A 23,337-nucleotide genomic window follows, 5' to 3' on the forward strand; every position below is an offset into this window, starting at 1 on the left:
AACATTTACTTCCTCAGAACGTTTTCCTCAGGCAGAAGTTTGGCCGAAATTCGCCCATAATTTCTCTTATTCTTTTTAAAACCGCTTCAATGATGCATCACGCTTGTACCATCATTTTACTTGTCGGCAATTTTAGGTGTGAAATTCAATTCATTTTTATTCTGCGAAAGGTTCGTTTACCTACTCGAGATGTACGATAATTTCTTGTGACCCATGTGGAAGACGGTGTTTTTACTAACAGGGTATGTGATAATTGATGTACCATAACCAGGGTTAATGTAAATAAGTATTTGCGTAATTTATGCAATATTTTTGACTTTCGTCAACTATGACCTTAGTTGTAAAGGTGTAACGACAGAATGTAATGTTGACCACTGTTTTCCGAAGTGAGTGTTTGCATCACTTACGCATTTCTCAAACATTGGATGGTTCGCCCCTAATGTGTATAAGTGTACATACCAACAGCATTTCTATATATTTTATTTTATTTCATAAAAAAAAATACTGTGATACTGCGATAACCTATCATGCCTGTGGTAGCAGGGCATGTAAAGTTATTCTTGATAAAAATAAAGACAGTAAAGAAATATGAACATGATCACGAACATATAATATTCCTCGGTATATTATGTACTGGTACGTTCAAAAAAATGAGAATATTATCCATCAGCCGCATTTTTAGTTATCAGCATTTTATTCGATGTGTAATATTTTCGTGTTATCTTTTAGTATTTCTTTTTTCTTTCATTATTTTCATTTCATATAAATACTCTGTGGTGCGTACATAGCATTTTGAGACTTGTGAAATTTACTATTTCTTATTGAAGAAATGAAAATGGTCTGGACGATTTGTTGTTCTTTTTTAACGTTGGAATGTTTTCTTTGATTTTGTCACTGTAAGGATTCAAAATAATATAAGTGAAAGAAATGACCAATTTCCACATTTTTACTCACTCGAAGCGAGAAAAAAAAGTAAAATAAATAACAACTTAATGTTGAAAATCGATTTCATATCCCATAGAATACTCTGGGTGTTGCATTTAAACAACAAACCAGCAACAACAATAATAATATATGGAGAGAAAAAAAAATGAAGAAGGAGAAAAGGAAAAAGAAATCCTAAAAAAATATTTGGTTTTTAAAATTTGTGAACATAAGACCCTTCCTTTCATTCTACTTCATTTTTAAACAAAAAAAAATCATTTTCTGAGAAACTTGAACACTTAAAAGTCTACCATCTGTTCTCCTCTGTTGTTGATAGCATAGCGTTCATATATTATTATGGTCATGTGTACGAAGCGACTATACGAGTTTTTCTTTCTATTATTTATACTCACAAAAAATCAAATTCCTGATTGATTTTTTTTTAAACTCGGAAAGTAACATTTTTTTTGTCTTCTGCTTCTTCTAATTTTTATTAATGATCCGTGTTTTCAATTCCGTGTTACACATATTATTTGCTTTGAGTAGTTTCCTTTACAGAAAAATTTCGAAATTCTTTGAGCATTTTTTGGCATATTATAATGGTTTTTGCTCATTTTTATTAATCAGTCAGAGACAATATGCTAAATGAAACGATAAAAATGAATTTTTAATATGGTCTAAGCTCCTTAAAATCAAAACGTTTTAATACAGCGATTAAATACGTTTAATGGTGTCTGCTTGACTAGACAAATTCCAAAAGATTATTTCTGTTTATTATCGACGGTCTCTAAAATTTTGTTTTGTTTTCCTTCATTTCAATTTTTAAAAACTTATTTATTTTTCGGTAAGCTGGCAGAATGTCATTATTACCCGAAAAATTCATAGCCAAAACAAACAAAATCAGTAAGTTTTCAGGAAATGAACGGCCGTTTGAATGAAGAAAACGATCAACTATCGTAGCGTAATTTATAGTGCTCTCTCGCCAATTAAAAAGAATTAAATGATAAAAAAATTAAGTCGCATAAAATGATGGTATAGAATTTTGTTCATCACATTAATAGCCAATAAAAAAAAACTTGTTGGAATGTTGTTGAGTATAATTTTTTTTTTCTGGTCGAAAACAATAACTTCTGAAATTTGAATTTTGAGCATTTTTTTGTTGTGGTTGTCAAACAAATGGAGTAAATCCGTTCTTTTTTCTGCCGAGATAGAAACGAGAAAAAAAAACGTCCGCCGAGATTTTAATTTAAATTTAAACGATTTTTCGATGTGTTTTGTGACAGGGTTCATAAAAAAACGATAAAAACTCGGTTGGAATTCGTGCAATGTACACAGAACCACTCATCATCCAAAAAAATAAATAAAAACAGAGGCAAAAAATAACGAAAACAAATTTTGTGCGATGAACGAAATTCTCACTGCCCAATAAAATCTGTTGTTGAGCGCGGTAATAGTTTCACCCATTTACTTTTCATCGTATCAATAAATGAATGAATTTTGTGAAAATATATTTGTTCCAAATTATTTTAATATTTGGAAGGTGGGAGAGACGTCCACGATTATCCACTCACATTTGCATGATCTTGAACGATTACTTTTCACTGATTTTTAATCCTGTGAGATTTTAATTGCGATGAAAATTTTATCGTCTACAAAAATCAACAAAGTTTGCCATATTTCATCAGATAACATATTTCAGGAGATGCTGACAATATTTGGGAAAGCGTACCCAAAATGAAAGACTCGTTTTTTAACTCTACATGATTTCCGAAAGTCTGATAACTATGCGATGGCAGTATTACAGAATCGTGAATAGGTTTGGAATTCTCTACATTCATTTTCTTTTGTTGTCATTCTTGCTTGTCATGTATTAAGTCTGGAATATTCAACACAAAATGAAATCCGATTTCGACAGAAAAGGCATGGACACTCTGTCATTATTTTTTTGCTATCCAAAAAGCGACAGAAAGTCCTTATATTTTCCGTGGAAATTTCATTACACTTTGTGTGTTTTTTTTGTATAGAATGTAGAAAGCACCTGAAACAGAAATTCTATTGGAAAAATAATTACAATATAAACCAGCACTTTAAATTTTCTCAACGAATCCGTTCTATTAAACACAAAATGAAATTTCCTTTTCTTCCGTTGGAGTGGTGCAAATAAAGTTGGAGAATTTTTTGTTTTCTTTTACACGATAAGTTCCATGTTTATTTTGTTATTTTATTACTTTTAAATTTATGTTCTTTGCCATCTATTTCATAAGTCATTTTTTTACATTTTCTGTTTTTTTTTTCTCTCTTAGTTTATATTTCTTCTTCTTCCTTCCTGCCTCCCTCTCCTCTTGTCTCACACTCTGAACCTTAAAAACTTTAAATTGAAATATTAGTCCTTATCAACAATAAACAACAATATTTTTTAACGTTCAGTAGTTGTGTCAACCTTTCACTTATATCCTCCGTTCGTTTCATGTAATTATCAATTATAAAATTACTAAAATTTAATAATAATCTTTTGCAGTCTTTGGTTACATTTTTAAATTGATTTCTAATAAAATAATTAGTACTCAGGACTGGAGTCAAGCAATCGTTTTTCGGGTGTAAGATCGCACTGCGTTCGACTAATTGTTCGTCCGACCGTATTGCTACCCAATCCGCCACTGCTGCCATTACCCATTCCACTAATGTTATTAATTTTATTTTGCGGGCATCTACATCCATGCCGTGAATGTCGTGCATAACATTTGGCACATAGTGCCACACAGCCGCGCATCGGCCAATAACACCACAGACATGGTAATGCAATCGATAATGCACCCAGCCATGCCCATCGTTGGGTTCGTTTGTGCGGTAAACATGAGCATGGATCGTCCGCGCACGATATACTATCACCATCGCGCTCCATTTCATGATCTTCATGATTGGAACAGTGGTAAAACAGTGCTTTAACACAACACAAACACGATGTATAGTCGATAATTGTTTCGGCACTACATAAACACCAATTGTCACACACCCATCTAGACGGTAATTGTCTAGGCCTTTGGCACTCTTCACATCTACACCTTTTACACTGCGGACAAAAGATTGAATTGGGCGACTCTCCGTTCGATGGATGTATGTCAACATCTTCGTGGAGAGCAGCTGTCGGTAGATCCTTTGTAAACGATATCGGTTGTTTGGTGATAACCGGTAATGCGTTTGGTCTATTAATAGCTGTTCGTTGAGTCGATGGTATCGTCGTCGTCGATGCCGTTGTTGTCGAACTAGGAGGAACAATTGGTTTTGATGACGCTGTTGCCGACGATAATTGAACAGCCGATGTCGTTTGATGAGTGGACAGATTCCCTGTACCGATACCATGATGATGGTGTATCCGAGACACCAAATTTGGTGTACGAAACGGTGTGTCCACATACTCGTTGGCGAGTCGTTCGTTCTCTGGTCGAGGTTCCGCCAGCGTGACAGGCGATATGGGTGCCTCGACTAAACTATGAAGATTTGATGAAAGCGATGCAATGGTTGGTATCTGAATCGTTGTTGTTGGTGGTGGCGGTCGCCTTCGTGAAAAGCTAGTACTAGACTGTAGTGATACTAATGGTGCTGTGGCTGGTGGTAGTATATGTGGCGGTACTGACTGTTGTGGTTGTGTATGTATGACGTTCAATGAATGTGGTTGTAATGACTCGCTCATTATCGGTGGCTCTGGAGCCCTTGGACGATGAACACGAGGCAATGATTTAGGGGGCCTGGGAGGCGCCAAAGGATCGCTGCCATATCTGCGATCCATGTAAGTATGTACACTAACGACCTCGGAGCAACAGCCGCGGTCCACCAAAATCCGTCATCGTAATCGCTTTCTGTAAGAATAAAAAGGAAAATCAATAAATTGCTGGATGCCAAAAGTGAGTCTAATTAAATAAACTGAAATGAATAGCATAATCCGAATCGGTGGGTGAGAAGTATTATTCATTCATATATTCTAGTTCTATGTCTTACGAAATGACAAATGAAATTATCTCATCATGGAAATGATAATGCAAAAGCATTCATCAAAACAACTTATTGAAGACCTGCTAACGAAAATGTGTATATGAAATTTACAAGAATGATCATCGAAAATATAATTTTTTCCCTCCTTCCTTCTCAGTATTCAGTGTATATTTCCATAACAAATGTATACTGTGAACACATCGAAGCTCCGTATACGCTCTCACACATATACACAACGCCTTTCAATCGTCGAGTTCAACATATTTGAGTTGAATTAAGGTATTAAAATTATAAAAGAACATACAACAAAACTGAACCGAGCAATACAAGAAAAACAACACAAGAGAACAAAAAAAAAAAAAACTAAAGAATACTTGAACCTAAAACCTGTATTCCAGGAATAGTCAGAGTTCTTTAACAAAAACGAAAGAAAAACACATAAAAAACATACACTCAACACACAACCATCTAAGCTAAATGAATTGAACAAAAAAACACACTAAAAGAATCGAAACGGAAAAGTATGAATAGAGAAAAGATCTGACTGTTGCTTCATCAATAAGAGTACTGTTGCAATTGAATGTGTAGAGAAATAATACGATTCGGTTTTAAGTGGTAGCTTAAGGAAGTGGCTGCTTTTCTAGCTAAGTGATATGATTCTATAATTTCAGGAAAAACTTTAAATTGGTAAGTTGGACACCTAATGAACTCGTTTCCTTTCGTTAACCGTTTAGAACCAATGTTTAAAAAATCAGCAATATCTAAGTAGCTGGATTTGAGTAAGCAAATTCGCTTACTCATTATCTCACCGGTAAATGGGTCATCACTTGATTGACATGAGCGTTAAAATTCATTTCCCGTAAGCTGAGTGAGTAAAATAACCTACGTAATTCTTTGGAACTTTGGATTTTGTGTTGTGTGGTCTGCGGCTCGAGCTGCAAACGCTACAGCTGACACAATAAAAAGTTCCGAACATTAGTGTAACCTAATATAATTAAATTCATTTATTAAGTTATATAGCTCCCAATTGGAAAAATGAACAATTTTGAAGTCATTATAAGTCATCTGTTATCGACAGCGACATCGAAAACAAGCGAAGAGTCCTTACTTTGTCATCTTTTATATAGCAAAACGTATGTTAAAACAAATGAAGTAAAAGATGATTCTGTTCAAAACGTAATTAAAAAATGCATTTTTTTTGTTTATTCGTCTGATTTATCATTTACACTGTAAAATCAACATTTCCTTTTGATTTTCATCGCGTCTTTCTTCGCTAGAAACACTGTAAATGCATTACTTTGAGCGATAATGATTGTTAAATACTATCAATGTGTATATAGACATTGATTACATGTTATACTGTGGTGTATTGTATTTTGTCCTCCCAATACCGAGAATAAGTTTGTAAAATTTTTGAACAAATTTACATAAGACTGACTCTCAATGTTTGTGTTCTCAGCGATATAGAGTGACACCACATCGAGTCCAATTTCTTGGAAAATATTTTTTTTTAAATGAAACACGAAAAATAAAGCCACTGCATTCGTTTACCTCGTCACATTTTCATGTAATCGTATCACTAAAGTACAAATTAAAATATAAAGGTCAAGGTCGCATAAACAGCGCATGCAACGAAATCTTAGTGTATACTTAACACAAAAATCAGAAATGTACACGGAGATATCTGTACGTAACTGTAATGTTTCTTGGAATTAGATATGTAGGCACCTAACTAATATTTGAAACCAGATTACATAAAGCTGTTTTATCTGAGTGCAACAATTAATGTAACAATATCACCAGTTACCACATTTATAATGTGACATTATACACAAGTGCATTCGTCAGCAGAGAGTATGAGTGATTTGGCTTCATTTAATTTATTTATTTTTCTGTTGAAATAATGTTCACTATTCAAATCGACGGACTTGTTTTTAATCTTCGAATTTTGACGGCGATTAATTTTTAAGCATAAGTTTTTCAGTATTAATACCATTCAATTTTGTTGCTAATCGGTCAAGGACACGAAGTCTTGCATTATAATGTTCGTCTTCCGTTTTCAATATTTATTTTAGTTAATGGCAACACCCAGCGTCAATGTTCGATACATATTTTTACGAACAAATTCAAGGCCATTCACTGATTGCTGATTTCCTGCGGGGCAAAATTTATGAAAAGAAACCAGAAATTCACGCATTGAAACAAAATAATAATATTTCCACTCGATAAAATGTAATATTTTTCTGTATATGAAATTCTGATGAGTACTTAACGTTTATGTATATGTTATGTACGACGTACAATCTAACGAATGGAAATGTAATACTAATGACAGCTGATCATTCATTTAGTTATATTCATTTTATGAAATGAAATAGCTCTGATGTTGTGTGTATTTGAGTTAAATACATAAAATTTATACTCATGTTGGTCTACCACTTATATAAGTTCATATTGTTGTGTAGTAACTATATAAATGTTAATGGTTGAATTTTAAGAAAAGTTCGAAGAAGAAAAAACAACTGATATATTCAAGTTGTCAATTGACCGGTTATTAGCGCGCGAGCTGGTCTAACAAAAAAAATATTTTCATTTTAAATCTAACTTTTATTTTTATAACAGTTTTACAAACGAAACATTGAACGACGAAACAAAAAAAAAGAACTGGCTTCGCTCAACGACAAAGAATTTATGCAAATCACTCATTATAAATCGACGCATGATCGTAAATAAATGTATAGTGATTATTGGCATAAGAACACAATTTTTTTTTTCTTTCGCCGAAGAAACGGAAAAAATGTGGCGCCTAAATGGAAGTTTTAATTAATTATTAAATGAGAAGGTTGCGTTATACATATTCGAATGTGTGTATTAGGTAGATTGTAAATGTTTGCGGACAAGGCGACCCGGGCAAATTTTATTTAACCGATTCTAAATTCGGTTTTCTTAGTCCTGCATCTTGAGTCTTGTTCCAATTAGCTTGATCTTCTCAGGGCTTTCTGTCGTTCTTCGAAACATAGTCTTTGTTTCAATAAATTAAACGTGTAAAGCTCACCTGTAGCGAACAACATTGTCTCGAGGTAATCTACATTGTCTGCCACGTCTGTATTTTTTGCATGGGGCGCTACACCCAAGGTAAATATAGTGTTGAGGTAATGCCATTCAGACGCGCGGCCTGGCACAAGACTTTGATACCAATGACATATTTTTTAAAACGGCTGAACATCTGAATCGGTTATTTATGACATTACCTCCACACTATATTTGCCTTGGTTGCACCGATGACTGTAGATAATATTTGAATATCAATGTAAGATCGTGAAATTATAGCTCCTAAGAATTGTAACGCATGCTGGAGCTACGCGGTGCTATTAATTTAAGAAATTTGTTTTTGGAAATAAATGAAATTGAATACATAGAAACGAACCTATACTATTCATCTGTAACCGACAATGACGATAACGACTAACATCAATGACGAACAATGACTAATATAGACTCATATAGAAAAATATATATTCAACTAATGAAGTAAAGGAGTCTGTATTAAACATTGTAATAGTCAACAACAGAAGTAACAGATTTATTTGCTATGCTGTGATATATTTGCCATTTGTGAAAGGATGACAGGACTGGCCATACTGGACTACCGGTCCTTTTTCAATTTTTCGAAAATTGTCTGTTTAAACTCTCCATACAAGACATTCTAAGATTCTTAGAAGGAAATTGAAGGAAGTAATTTAAAAAGGAAATTGTTACGGCTAAAGAGTGCAACATATTGTACTGTTTTGCACAAACTTTTATGCTTTTCAAAGATTCAATTGTGACTTTATTTAAAAAAAAATGTTCACACAAATATGTTGTACATCACCATCACCTTTAAGGTCTTTAAATACAGTTCTACGCTCAAGTTGTAATTAGGTAAATCAAATCTAGTAATGTAATAAATGAATCAAAAAAAGGAAAGCAATGATTTCATGGAAATCATTTTGTAAAAATCTCTCAAATTTTAATCGATTTGAACTGAATTTTGCAGTGGTAAGTAATCCTCTTTGTTTAAGGTGTATGATGTTGCATTCGAATTACCGATTTGCAAGGACTCTGGACTGATGTGGCCTTGTTCGCTACTAAACAACGGTGATCGAAAAAATGAATATATTTTATAATTAAAATCAAACAACAAATCATATTGTGGACCAGAGACTCTTTAATAGGAAATCGTTACGGAGACACAAAATTCTTTTTCAATTGCACATTAAAAAAAAAGCAAAACTTGAAATGTTTAAAAAAAATTATTTAAATTGAAAAATTTTCTAGGTCAAAGGTCAAGGACGTTGTAAAAAAATAAAAAAAAAACTCTGAATTAATTAGTAACCATATTTGCTCTGGCGCCATAATATAAAAAAAAGCCGCAGATAATGTACTAATTCATCAAAATATATATATTCAGTCGAAAATACACATTCAAATTTTGAAAAATTGAAACTAGTTCCCGTCAAATATTTCATATATATTCGTTATATTTTTATCATAAATTATCTTAATAGCCGTTAATAACTCGTTAAGTAGTTACATCCGGCTCACATTATGAATATAACCAACAGAAAAACTTTTTTTTTCGCCAATCAACAACTAAACAATCATAAACCATTTAAAATAAAATAAAGTTAATTAACATTTTTCGATAATATTTTAATTTCTAATCACTGGCTCTGGTAGTGAAGTGTTACAAGAGAGTGACGGTACGGTCCTATATACTAATACTACACATGTGTATAAATAAATATGCATGCGACAAAATATGTATATATTCATTTCCAAATAACTTCGTCACATCATCGACCTAGTGTGGCATGCAAATTTACGAAGTGAAAAATTTTGAAATTTTTCATTTATCAATTAAATGTTTTGTATTTAAAGTTGGTTTTGTTGTTGCTGCTGTTGTGGTATGTATATATATATATATATATATATATATATATATATATATATGTATAACGGAATCTCTAAGGTCTCCCCTCTATCCGTATGAATCAGCTGGACTCAAGGAAGAAATTTGTTTCACTGTTTCATACTCATTACGTTCGATTATGTGTAAATTACAATGTGTGAAAATCAGATCGTATTGTACGCGTACGTATGAGTGATCCACAGTCTAGCATGTAACTCAAGTCGTAAACAGAATTTAGTAAAAAAAATTATTACACTGATAAGAGTGCAATAATTTTAAACTGTCGCCGTTCATTTACTTCTGTTTGGATTTACATTTGGGATTTAGGAGATAATTTATCAAAAATTATGAATATAGCTTGAACGTTTCCGGCTCTCAGGTTTTCTATGACACACTTCGACTGTTTATTTTGATAGCAACGAGACAAAAATAATCGACAAGCATTTAATGATGTAATATTGGAAAATGTATTATGAAACAAATGAAGTACAAGATTATGAAAATTCTATTGAATTCAGCAAAAGAAGTAATAGACTCGATTATATTGGCCAGAGAACAGTAGAAAGTTAATATAGATCGAGGGAATATTTTATTTTCTCATTGCGACTCTTCCACACTAACCATTTCCCGAATGTTTCCCATTGGTCATTGTTTGAAATGCGTTTAACAATGGGATTTATTTATTACTAATTGCTACTGTGCACGTTCCAATCATCTGATTATGATGAAATTTTCACTGATGCTGCTACTTATTACTCTCTTTGACTGCGGCTCCACTTAAAACAAACAACCATCTATAACAAACGCTTAGCAGCCAAAACAATTAAGATTTTCTTTTGAAATGCGAAAAAAATCTATATCTTCGACCGAAGAAAAAACCTGTTCAAGTGTTTATAATACAAAATAAAATAGTAGCTCGTGTCCATCATAAAAAAATATATCGGTGAAAAATATCCGAAAAAAAATGAGAATTAAACATCTCGATCGAATGAAATAGTAAAAAAAAACCTCCAAGACTCCTAGTGAAACACAAATAGCATTTTAGCGCCAATAATAATATTTATACCATAAACTTAAGTTATACAACAAGAAAAAGTCATGGTTTAAATTAAGCATTTGAATTAGTTGAAAACACCTTGTGTGTATTTCGCGCATCAAGGTTAATTAAAAATCAGAAAAATAATCGCATTTCAAAGTTTTACGTTCGCATATACATATAATGTTGTGGACGAAACCGTCTACTCTGATCGGTTGATTTGGTATACATACATAATACATATTATTGACGGGCGAGGAGCGTTCGTTTTAATCAATGAAATAAAATGATGAATGATTGATACAATTTCGTAGTCGTGGCTATCACATACAACGAAATGGATTATTTGTTAAATTTATATTTAATTCCAACGACCGCTTTATCGCTGAGATCAGTCTACATCGACTCAATTTTAATGGAATTTGATTATGCAATTCCATCAGTTTTAATTGTATAGACATGAAATTCGTTTACAAACTCTAAAAATCACTGAATTCGTTGTAAGACTCTATGAATGCCAGAAAATCGGTAAATCTTTTATACTCTGTAGCCCCTCAAATTATCCATCATAATATTTGCATCATGTCTCGCGTCGAATGTCCTATTGAAATATATTATTTGTCGAATACACAATAAATTCTGAAATATACAAAAATGCAGTCAAAACACAAGAACTCGGTTGCCATCACCTGATTTATCTCCGTCAGTCTGCATAAATCTTAAAAGAGCCATGCATATTTCAATATATATATATACGAATATAGACGTACCATGGTAGTATAAATATACTCATGACTTTAAAAACGATCACTTATAAATATGTGTGCTGTTGTACGTATAGAATAAATGGTGTCTTCATACTTACGTATACGTATTTCTCCGGTATTTTCTAATGAGAGCTAAAACTCCTAAGAACTCGTTGGCACGTTTAGTTTATAGATATTTATGATCGTCAACGAATACATACAACGATTGTCTTTAAGACGTTAGCACCCATACGTCTGTAAATTTGAACGCTCCGCACTCATACAAATAAAAATCCAATTTTTTTTTCTGACTTCTCTCAGCTCAATTGCATTTCAGATTTTATTGATTTTTCTTAGTTATTGATAGAAAAATACACAGCGACACCGATGATCAGTAATATTGGAAATTTAACTGAATCGTACAGCCAAGAATTGTATTAGGAACGGTTTTTCTTTCGATCGTTGTTTGATCATTCGCATCCATAGAAATGAGTTAACTTATTCAAGATACATATCCCGAAACTATCGATCATCTCTCTCTCATACGATATTTTTTGTGACGTAATTTTTTCCTCAACTAACTTCTTTTGAATGAATTGTTTTTTTTTATTTGCTACATATATGATTGTATTTTAGGAATTGTTCATGTGTTCGAATCAATGGTTTCGTTAACACATTCATAAGCCGAGTTGAGTTTTTTTTTTATAAAAAAAACATGAATGTATGTACACACATCGTGTTTTTCGAGATTTTGGATCGGTAATGTAAAAGTGTCTGTCGAGTAAATAAAAAAAAAATCTAGCAATTTTTCTTGTGCTAGCTTTTTCAACTGTAAGTGTGAGTGTTTCGAATCCAACACACATTGATAGAGAGACTCAGCTAATTATAGCTGGGTTTGTGTGGTGTAGAAAATAAAATTATCAAAATTTATATATAAAGTTTTGTAATGTTACGGAGTAGAAAATTACGTTTTGAAAATGAATGAAAAAGATTTGAAAATTTTATGAATAGAATTTTATATTTTTAATTTAATTTTTCCGCCCACACGTTCGTTTCTTAATTATTTTTATTTTCTTTCTTGCTGTTGGTTCTGTTACTTTGGGAATAAATATTTATCAGAAAACATCGAGTTTAAGAAACCAGTTAAAAAGAAAATAAACGGAAAAATTACTCGATTGTAAATTGCTGAAATTATAATACCAAATGATAAAATAAATAAAAAAAAGAATTTTGCTGTTAAACAACACTTCCAACCAACAACGTCCCGTTCTCCACCATTTTTTCTTCTTCTTCGTCTTCGTTCAACTCAAATTTGTAATCGTACACAGGCAACTTAATATCCGACCGCACACTCTAACCGCATGTGATAATGTTAAAAATATATATTTACAAGTGGTACACAAAACACATCATCATATCTGTTTTTTTAATACTCTAAGCAATGTTCTCATATTTATAACGAGGGTCCATTTAAACTTCCGGTCATTAATTAGGTTTCAAATCAGATTTAAGACTACATTTTTCGATAACGTTTTTTTTCTCTTCTTTTCGCTGGTATTTCAATATACGGGATAGCCAACAGGATGTGTTGTGTACATGTTCTATTTTTTGTTATTTTTTTTAGTTTTCGAGATTGGATATTCGTCAATTATTGTGAATTAGGAGACATTACTATTCGACATTTGAATCTGTCGCGTCGAATGAGAAACGTCAGTAACATTACGATTATAACATATGGATATGGAGTCGAAATTTCAAATAACTATCATAAACGAAATAATTTTTTTGCGGCTCACAACTCTCGTCACAGTTTTTACTGAGTTTTTCAACTCTTAAAAAAGTTCTATGATAGCATTGGTTGAAACCCAACTAACGCAACATTTGAGCTGCTCCAAATTCATTTTCAATCTATAACTTCGCTGCCGTCGACTTCAAAAAATCAGAATTTGTAACAACAAATACTTACACGGGAAGCGCCGCGTCAAACCATGCTACATTTAATTACATTCCTGACCGAAACTGATTTTGTTCAAACCATCGCATATCTACGATACTCATTATTATCATTGTCTCATTCAATTCTTCGAACCCTCGTAACTTTCAATGTTCCAATAGCTTCAGTTCGAGCTTCACATTTTTTTCATTGAAAAACTAGTTTTCATTAAATTTTCAGGTCAATTTAGGAGCGATGGTAAATAAAAACAATATTTTTGCCGTCAAACCTTAGCCACCACTAATTCATTTCATATAATAAAACGAAGAAAAAAAATATTTTATATAAAAATAAGAAACAGACCAAAAATAATATTTTACTGAATGAAGGCGATTGTAGAGGAATGTAAGTCGAGGCTATAAACATACATAATATTAATTTATTCGAAAAATAAACGGTCGTGTCGTCGCCCACTCAATAAAAACCGTATAATTATTACATGATCATACGAATATAATGTGTATAATATGCAGGCTAAAATAATTTTATTCACTATACACCATTACCATGTCAATTGAACTCAAAAATGTAGATTAGGTTGTGAATATATGTGCAATTGGTTAACATTATTTTCTGGTTCAGTCAAACAGAGACGTTCGATTTTCTTCTTTGCGTATTAGATTTTAGTGTGTTTTCGAGCGATGAACACATTTCAGAACTGTGAACAGCAACAAAAAAAAAATTTCCTCGATAATAAATTCATCTCAACCCGAAAATGAAAAACCTGAACGAAGAAGAAAGTTTTAAATCAAATACACTCGCTCAATCCCACAAAATTAAAGTTATTATTTTTTCCCTCTTTTCCGTTTTACTTACACATTCATAAAAATAAAACGAACACGAATATAAACCACAGTAGAGAGAAAAAAAATAACACAAAACTAAGAAACGAACGAAGAAATAAGAAAAAACTTCAACTTCTTGAAAACTGACGACGACTATGCGACGACGCAATCAGTTTTTCCGATGGTTTATTTTACATGTAAAAATTGTTGATTAAAACCAGAGGTCGGCAACCTTATGCTGTACGTATTAATGTATATATGTATTAAATGTATGACGGGAAGTGCTTGTGGTGCACTTTTTTATTTTATTAAAATGTTGGAATATAAAACAACACACGACAAGACGTGAAACCAACAAAATAAAAAGTAGAGAGAATATATTTATGAACTATAGTCGTAGAAAAAAAAAACAACAATTCGATACGAATGGGACACGTTGAGTAATTTAGAAGAAATGACGAGACGAATAATAAAATTATTACAATGGCATGGCGATAATAAACGATTCGAATGTCGCTTTAGTACAATTCTTTTGAGAACGTCCACGTATCGACGACGAAAGTAATAAAAACAAAATGATAACGCGTCCAAAACCCGTCAGCGTGTGTTCAGTTTTCGAGTATTTTCAAATATTTTACAATTAAGGTCGGATATACTTGCCCGCGTGCAATGATAATATATAATTTCAAGAGAAAAATGCACTCTTCAACTTGAGCGGTTGATGGCTTACATATTTTGATGGTATCGTAAAAATTATCGACAATTTTTTGAAAACTGATTGGAATGACTTTTTCATGTGTTATCTACAACAACGAAAGCAATAAGCATTTGTATCCTGTTAATTTCAGGTTATATAATGAGACGTTTGTTGAAAAAATAAAGTAATAGATTTTGTATAAAGCGAACCATTGAAAAAAAGAAGTAAAAGATTTGATCAAGTCAGAATTAGAAATGACAAAAATGTTTCAGACATTACTTCGGCAACATCGTCAACCATCATTGTCTAAGCTCTTCGATATTTCTCCGAAAAAGTGGTAGAACTTTGAAACAAAAAAATTTTAGGTTAGGTTTAGTTATCTACCTCTCCCACTTTGATAAATTTTCAGTCATCGGCATTTGGTAACGTTTCAGAGGTTTGATGTTCTTACAATCAACTGTATTTTTGGTTGGATAGATAATTTGAATCTGATTGAAAATACTTTTGAGCGACAGTCGTAGATGATTGTTGTGACAATAAGTATTCCGAATGACGCTTAAATTGCTGCACAATCAGTCATATCTTCACAAACCTCGACCCAGTGACAAGAAAAATATGAATAAATGGCGGAAATGACGAAACGAATCAGCAATCTACTTCAGTTTACTACTTTAAAAACAAGTTGAATGTATGACAAAAACTTATATCATATCCGCTTCTCAAAACAACATATATACACAGAACGCGCAAAAAAATGTGTCTCAAAATATTACAACTTTTACGCAAAATAAAGATTATATAAGAAAACTAACGAAAACAATGCTATCATCCTCCTCAATATTTATATATGTATATACGTATGCGTGATGATAATATGATCACTATTACTCTTAAGAACTTTTTTTTTATTTATCTACAATAAATTCGACATGTGGTTTAATGTTATTTGAATTCTTGAGTCAAATATTTTGCAATTTTTTTTTTCTCCTCAAATTCAGTCATACATAATATGTCATACACCCGTATCACAACAAGTCTCATTACGTGTGACCTTCACGAAAATTAGATGTGTTTTTTTCCTCGTTATTGAAGAGATCCACTAATAACTGAAATATTTGAAAATTACGCTCGCAAAAACAACAACAACAGCAAAAAAACGCACAAAAATATATATATTTAAATAGGCCCAGCCCGGCGTTTATGTAACAGGAAATATTTTTTTTTAGTATGTCAGTGTGTGACTGATATGAGATAAATATTTTTTTTATATTTATTTTGTCACAATTGAAGATAGAGACAACATTCTCGCATGTGATCGGTTCGTAATGTTTCGAGATTAAGCAATAACTAATTACACAGTGTAGTTGTAGTATGCGGCACACAGGTTACGGGGGTCACCATAGTCGTCATATTTGCATACCCGCATTTATTATAGACGTACAATTCTTTAAACGACTAAAAATGGAATGACCATGACGTCGCTTCGAGATGTGATTTAAAACAATTTTTATTAAATAAAAAAAAACTTTTTAGTTTGATAAGTTTCATCTGATTTGTCAATTGAGACAACCGACGCATAGTATTGTAGTAAAACGTTTTTATGTCAACACGATTTTTCAAGGCTTTCAATTTGTTTTTACAATTAAACGGATGCAAAGTTGTGGGAATTTTTTTTTCTTCTCAAATACTTCTACTCACGTGGTCGTACATGAGTTCGAGTTAAAAGGGGGATTTGGTTTATCTTAGTATTTCATCTAGAGGATTTATGGACTCTCCATCTAATCCTAAATGGATTGAACGTACGAAGATATAATTCGAAGACATTGCCGGAGGAATCATCGGATATTAATTATCATTTTATTGACATCGACGACAAACGAGTCAGCAATAAATGATTGTACACACAAATGAAGTTCTGAGATGTACAAAAACGATTTCGAATCGCGTCCGTATCTTTTATTGATATTTATTTAGCTGTGTAGCAAATAAAATCCGATTCATTCATTTCTTAAAAACGAAATTTATATATTGAGAGAGCGCAAAATGAAGAAAAAAACCAACCAATTGGTTGTGTTGAGGCAAGCGAAATTCGTACATATAATATTCAATAACGTATGCTATTGACGTTATCATTTATCAACACAAAATTTTACCATATACTAAATCAAACAAAAAAAAAATACGAAAAAATAAAATAACTTTTAGATTTGTATACCAAATCGATGAAATCATACTTAAAAATGAAGACACGTTTTTTCATTCAAACCAAAAAGTCTGCAACTGTTTACATAATAATTAAAAGAAATATACAAAAAAAATATTTCGTACGACAGAGAGTATGTCTGTGTTACATACCTGAGTTTATTTATTGGATCTCTGCATAATTATTACACAGTTATATATGGTGGTTGTATCAGAAGATTGAGAAAATATGTAAAATGGGTCATGCATATATGCATGCAGGGTATATACGTCAACAATAAAATGATATTCATCTGAAATCATTTAATCTTTAATGATAGAACCTACAAATTCTTGCATTCAGAAAGTTGTTGAACCGAATACAAGTGGGAGTCGTACATTTTACCCATTGACGGTTGCATAATTTTATATTACCGAATTTCATACAAAATTTTCTTGTGGTACACAATATAGCTTTCGGGAAGAAGTAGAAACGTTATAAAGTTATCCTGAAGGAAGGAAGAACATTTAAAAATCTGTTATCGACTATAACGACAAAAATATGTATTGAACGTTACCTATTGGTGTCTTACGTGGAATTATGGTCAGTGAACCGCAAGATCTTCTTTTAATTCTGTAGAATATACTTAGAACAAATCAAGTAATAGATTTGATAACTCAGCAGTTGTCTGTGAAAGGCTAAGAATTTTTTTTTCAAACCTTTCAATTACTTTCATAGAAAGATGGGTTTTAGCGATTAAAACGCTATGTCTTCACCCTGCAATCCAGATCATGGGTGTACGTTTCAATAAACACTTCAATTGCAATACATTGAAGTAATAAGTGCAAGTGCTGTGCCGATCATTAATCACCATTGACCAGTCTCAAGGCTGTTCTGAAATACAATGATAATTAAGTAAAAAAATGGGTTTTCTGAAGCATTCTCATAATTTCTTATAGCAACCACAGCGTTCTTTTTGCTGCTCTACTGATTATTTAATTATTATCATTAGCAGTGTTACAATTTGTTATTCGTTCATTTAATGCGTCAAATGTCGATTTAATGTCAACCTTTCAGACATGAAATAATTCAATTTATCTGACCAAGAAAGGAGACGATCATGGTTACATCATTTCATGAGTTAAATCGTTAGAATTCTCTTGATTTTCACGAAATGAACAAATTATTCTACCGATGATGAACATGATATGCAGAAGAAAATTTATTAATTTCAAAATGACGTCAGTCACTGTACAATTGCAATAAGAAAAAGTAAATTCATTTTGAAGGTCACAAAACCATTTGATTTCTTTTTATTATCGGAAGTTGTAAAAAAACACCGCTAAGTAGTGCGATTGATAATTATTTTTTTTTTGCAATAAAAATTTAACAGAATGAAAAGCTCTCAACAAAATTCCATTGCATGGTTTAGTAGTATGGAGGCAATTAAAATTTAAAATCCACGCTTGTGGAAAGTCGTTTCATTAGATTGTGACAATAAAAATTAACGAAAACACGACGAGCGTTAAAGAAACAAGAATGTTGTGATGAATTTTTACTCTGAGGAATTTGTTTTTTAACGACCAAAATACATTGTCACTGTTTGTTTCTAGTGATTCTGTTGTGATTTAAGATCAAGTACATTTGATCAATAAACGTAAAAATGCACATCGATATTGTAATGTCAGGTAATAAAAGTCGTCGTTGTGAATTTATGAATTTTTAATTATTATTTCCTTTTCCTAATTTTTATTTACGGATTGTATGATGACTCACGAACCATGTATACCGAGTTAATCCAAAAGAATTTTTGTCCAATTTTCAATGTATCAAGAGTAACAAGCGTTGAACGAACGAATTTACTAGAAATCAAAATTAACTCGGTAAGGAATTTCTAGTGTACTACCAGTGCATTCTAAAAAGTTGAAAATAACAAAAAAAAAAAACCAAAAACCATATAGTCAGAACGTCTGCCTGAATATGAATTTGAGTGTGCTTTCTGTCTGTCTATTTTCAAATGTGTTTGCCTTTTTCTTGACATTTCAAAAAGTTTTTTAACACAACCATACCCAAAGATACGAAAGAAGAAGAAAAAAAATTAAGAAAAACAAATAAAACAATAAAATGTGTTATGTGAGATGTGTTTGTGTGTTTTCGTTTTTATATAAAACGTCTGTTTCTACTGTCTTGTTTCATATGAATGAAAAAAGCTAATAATAACCAACAGTTGGTGACAGAATCAACAGAAAAAAAAACAAATTTACACACAAACAACTAATAAACGAAAACATCTCTTATAAATCTTACAAAGTCTGAAAATCTTGAGTGTACAGTTTTTTTTTCTGCTTATTTCGGTGGGCCGTGGGCGTATATAATAGAAATCACGTGTGTTCATTAAAGGTGTACGGTGTACGTGAACATTATGGCATTTCCACTTTATTAATGTAAAAGATGTACGTCGTTAGATTGCTGACGTTCAACATTCTATTTAATATTTTCGTCGAAAATGTGATAGAAATACACCGTGTCATAACTCAATAAAAAAAAAATAGTTTCGGTGTAAAAGGGGAAATATATGTAGATTTTCACCGGATGTTTTTCACTTCTGACGAACAAACAGTTGTGTTAAATTATCTTCGTTCTTTCTATTTATATTGTGAATTGTCTTTTTTTACGAGATAGGGTTATTGTGTACATGATTTGTCTCGAATTAATTTTCTCTCTCTTTTGTTGATACTTTTAATCGGTGACAAAATTCTGATATCGATTCAATTCATCGTGAATTTTGATTTTGACCGAAATAAAAATTTAGTTCCGATGACAGCAACTCTCGGTTCCAAATAACAAAACTACAAAAAGCCACTATATGCCCGCACATAATTTAATATTTAATTGCTCCGACAAATCGTTTATATGGAATGGTTTGTTTATTATGATTTGTATTACTAGTAAATTCTACGCCGAACCGTTTTTTTTTCGGTACAATTTTTTTTATTGTTATGATGTGTGTAAGCCTACACACTCTTTAACTACCAATTTTATTTTTATCAACACTCCTACTTCACCGAAAACATTATTTTTTTTTTCTCTCTGTTTTCTTTTTTAATGAAACTGTTTGTTAATTGACCTCATTTGAATAAAAGCGTTTACACAAAATTTGTTTCGTCGAAACCACCGTTTTAGCCATAACGCATATATATATATATATATATATATATATATATATATATATATATATATATATATATATATATATATATGTTCGGTGTGATTTACTTGTGATCATTCTGCGAACGAGAAACAAATGATTTTCTTCAGAGTATTTTCGTCGAAAGAAAAGTAGAAAAAAACATCATCGGTCAGAATAAAACATTGTGCGCAATTATTGACATGATAACAACGTTTCGAGAAAAAAAAATCGTCTCACGGTGAAACAGTAACAGAATGTCAAAAATAAGAAGTAATCCTGGGTCTTCAAATCTTTAACATTTTTTGAATTTAGTGTTTTTTACCCGCTTCAAATCATAATAAAAAAAATATTTAAAACAAAATGCATGTGGATTAAATCAACAAAAAATGTGTTTAGTCGGCAGTTGATAGAATGTCAATAAAATTTTAAACAAAAAGAAATGTTTCAATTGGGCTAGATTGTTCAGACAGATAACTTTGATAGAGGTAAAACGATGTTTTACCGACGGCAATGAGCTTCACAGACATTCCCCGAACGAAATTCCAACCGAGAGAATGCAAAACATACCAAAATTTTGAATGTAAATTAATGGAATAGGCTGATTTGAATGAGGAAATTTCATTTTCCAAATTCTTTTCCAATTTCTTACGTATCAGACATTAAGACCGAAGACAAATTTTTGGATAAGTAGAATACACGAAATGAAATAACGAAACGAAATCATTTTAAAACAAATATCCCGCATGAATTTCTATCCGTTGTATACCGAAAATATTTTTTTTATCAATAAATAAGATGAGGTGAAAGGTTACAGGCGAAAAACCGCGCCAATAATTGATGCAAATATTTTTTTTTCTACTTCGGAAAAATATTTATTCAATTTTTGTTCGATTGTTGCAGATTACAGTTTTCATGGAATGTGAGAATGACTGAAAACATGTTAACAACAGACCAATCGGTAATCGGGGTGCAGTTGTAGAAGATTTTTGTCTTCGTTTCTATGTCTAAACTTTCTTGTTACGTAACCGATTTGACTGAAAACGTATGCAAGGAATTCTCGCTATTACAGTGCCTCATCAGTATTGATGTAGTACTAAGAAATTCTTCTCTCTTCCCATTTCTTTTATCAAATATATACTAAACTAATCGAGAAAGGATTAATGTCAAAAAAATCTAGACTTAACTCTTCACACGTGGACTTTTTCAACTATTCGCTCTCGAAAAAATCCTGTCCATGAATGTATGAATGAAATGTACTACTGTCAGTGATAAGAATCAATTGAAACGTAATTTACTAGCAACCGATTCAGTTGAATGTACAATGATAATTTCCAGGGAAAAAAAACATTTTGCTAGTTTCAATCACAAAATTCACCTGAGTCTGCGTTTTGAATGGAATTTCTTGATTAAAATTAAATTCTCGTTTTATAATACATACATCTGACAAAGAGTTATGTCTATGTTTGTATTAGAGCTGATATCGAAATTTGTGATTCAAAGTGCGCTAGTAAAATTATTATTTGTACTTGATTAAGAAAAAAGTTATTAACGTCAACAGGTCGATCGGATTTTTTATGAATGAATTTTGTTCGACGAGAGAATCATTTAGCCTTAAAAGTGACGACTGCATCAATTTTTTTTTAAACCAATTCTACTAATGCGACATTATATTTGCAACATTTCGAATCATTCGTAGTATCTTTCCCCGCCCGAAATCGGTATACTCCCTGGCTCCGATTGTGAGTGCATAGAAAAAAATATATGACCGAATGTGTTAAGTCAAAAAATAAACACATGTACAGCACGTAACCGTTGTATTAAACCTCTACTGGTAATGTTAAGGAAAACGATTTTATTTGCGCAAACGAGTTATAACTATGACGTTACTCGTGTCGTTTTGTAAATGTTTCGAAAGTGTATTTTAAGCGGCTAGTGTGGCTTTTTTTCCTCATCTGATCAATTCATTTAAATTTTTTAATTTTATTTATATTTTCTTAAATAAACTTGATGACTAAAAATAACTTACATTTTATTTAGAAAGCAATTAAATACGATCGCCTGTGATAATCCAATATCGTATGTAATCCAGAATGTATCCAGTAATTCCGCGATATGAAACACTTCATTATTTTTTAACACAACCAAATTCTTAATTTTTTTTTCTTCCTTTCTTTTGCTTATTTCCGGTTATAATTCACTGCACCACAAATTATTTTCTTTTTCATTCATATTTTTTTTCGTGAAAATTTCTTCTTCTTTTTTCGAATATCAGATTGAAGCACCAAACACTATTTTTTCCGATCTTTTCTTCTTTCTTTTTTTTACTCCGGTAATTTGAAGTTTGTGCTTGAACACAAAAATTCACATTTCACTCGAATATATACCAAAAATAATTCACTTTATTCCAATTGGCAGCGTAGTAAATAAAATGGTGCGAGACTCAAATTATTTTTTCTTTTTCTTCATCCAGTAACACATCGGTGAAGTTACACATCAGCTCAATGATGCAAATTATGATTTTTTCCTTCTTCGAAATATAAAAACCAGCTTCACTCGTAAAAATTTTTGTAAATTTTTATTTTTTGTTTTTCCTTTTTTTTACTTCTTAATACCGATTCACTTGACGAAATAACTGCCAAATAGCAATTAGTACCTCACTATGCAAACAGAGTACTTTCCAACTATTTAGTACTATAAAACACAAGCATATATAATAAAAAAGAAAAAAAAGTTCACTGAAAACGCGCTTCAACAGTCCGTCTTTAACAAAATTTCTCAACCGACTGATAAATATTCAATTCGTATAAACTCGACACAGTTCTATCGCCCAAACGCCTCTGTAT

General features: G+C 31.7%; 1 protein-coding gene across 1 annotated transcript; it reads right to left on the reverse strand.

Moving 5' to 3' along the window:
* Window positions 1-1,754: 1,754 nt before the first annotated feature.
* Window positions 1,755-23,337, reverse strand: LOC119080475 (protein sprouty). The gene is made up of 2 exons (XM_037188855.1): window positions 22,521-23,337; window positions 1,755-4,781 (listed from the first exon to the last, which is right to left on the reverse strand). Exon 2 carries the CDS (start codon window positions 4,709-4,711, stop codon window positions 3,482-3,484), a length of 1,230 nt encoding a protein of 409 aa, XP_037044750.1. The 5' UTR covers window positions 4,712-4,781; window positions 22,521-23,337; the 3' UTR covers window positions 1,755-3,481.

This window comes from Bradysia coprophila, unplaced genomic scaffold (genome assembly GCF_014529535.1).
Source record: "Bradysia coprophila strain Holo2 unplaced genomic scaffold, BU_Bcop_v1 contig_350, whole genome shotgun sequence".
Classification (NCBI taxonomy): Eukaryota; Metazoa; Arthropoda; class Insecta; order Diptera; family Sciaridae; genus Bradysia; species Bradysia coprophila.

Excerpts from the sequence above, each read along its gene's own strand:
- LOC119080475 (XM_037188855.1), bottom strand. The coding sequence starts at position 4,711 with ATGGATCGCAGATATGGCAGCGATCCTTTGGCGCCTCCCAGGCCCCCT.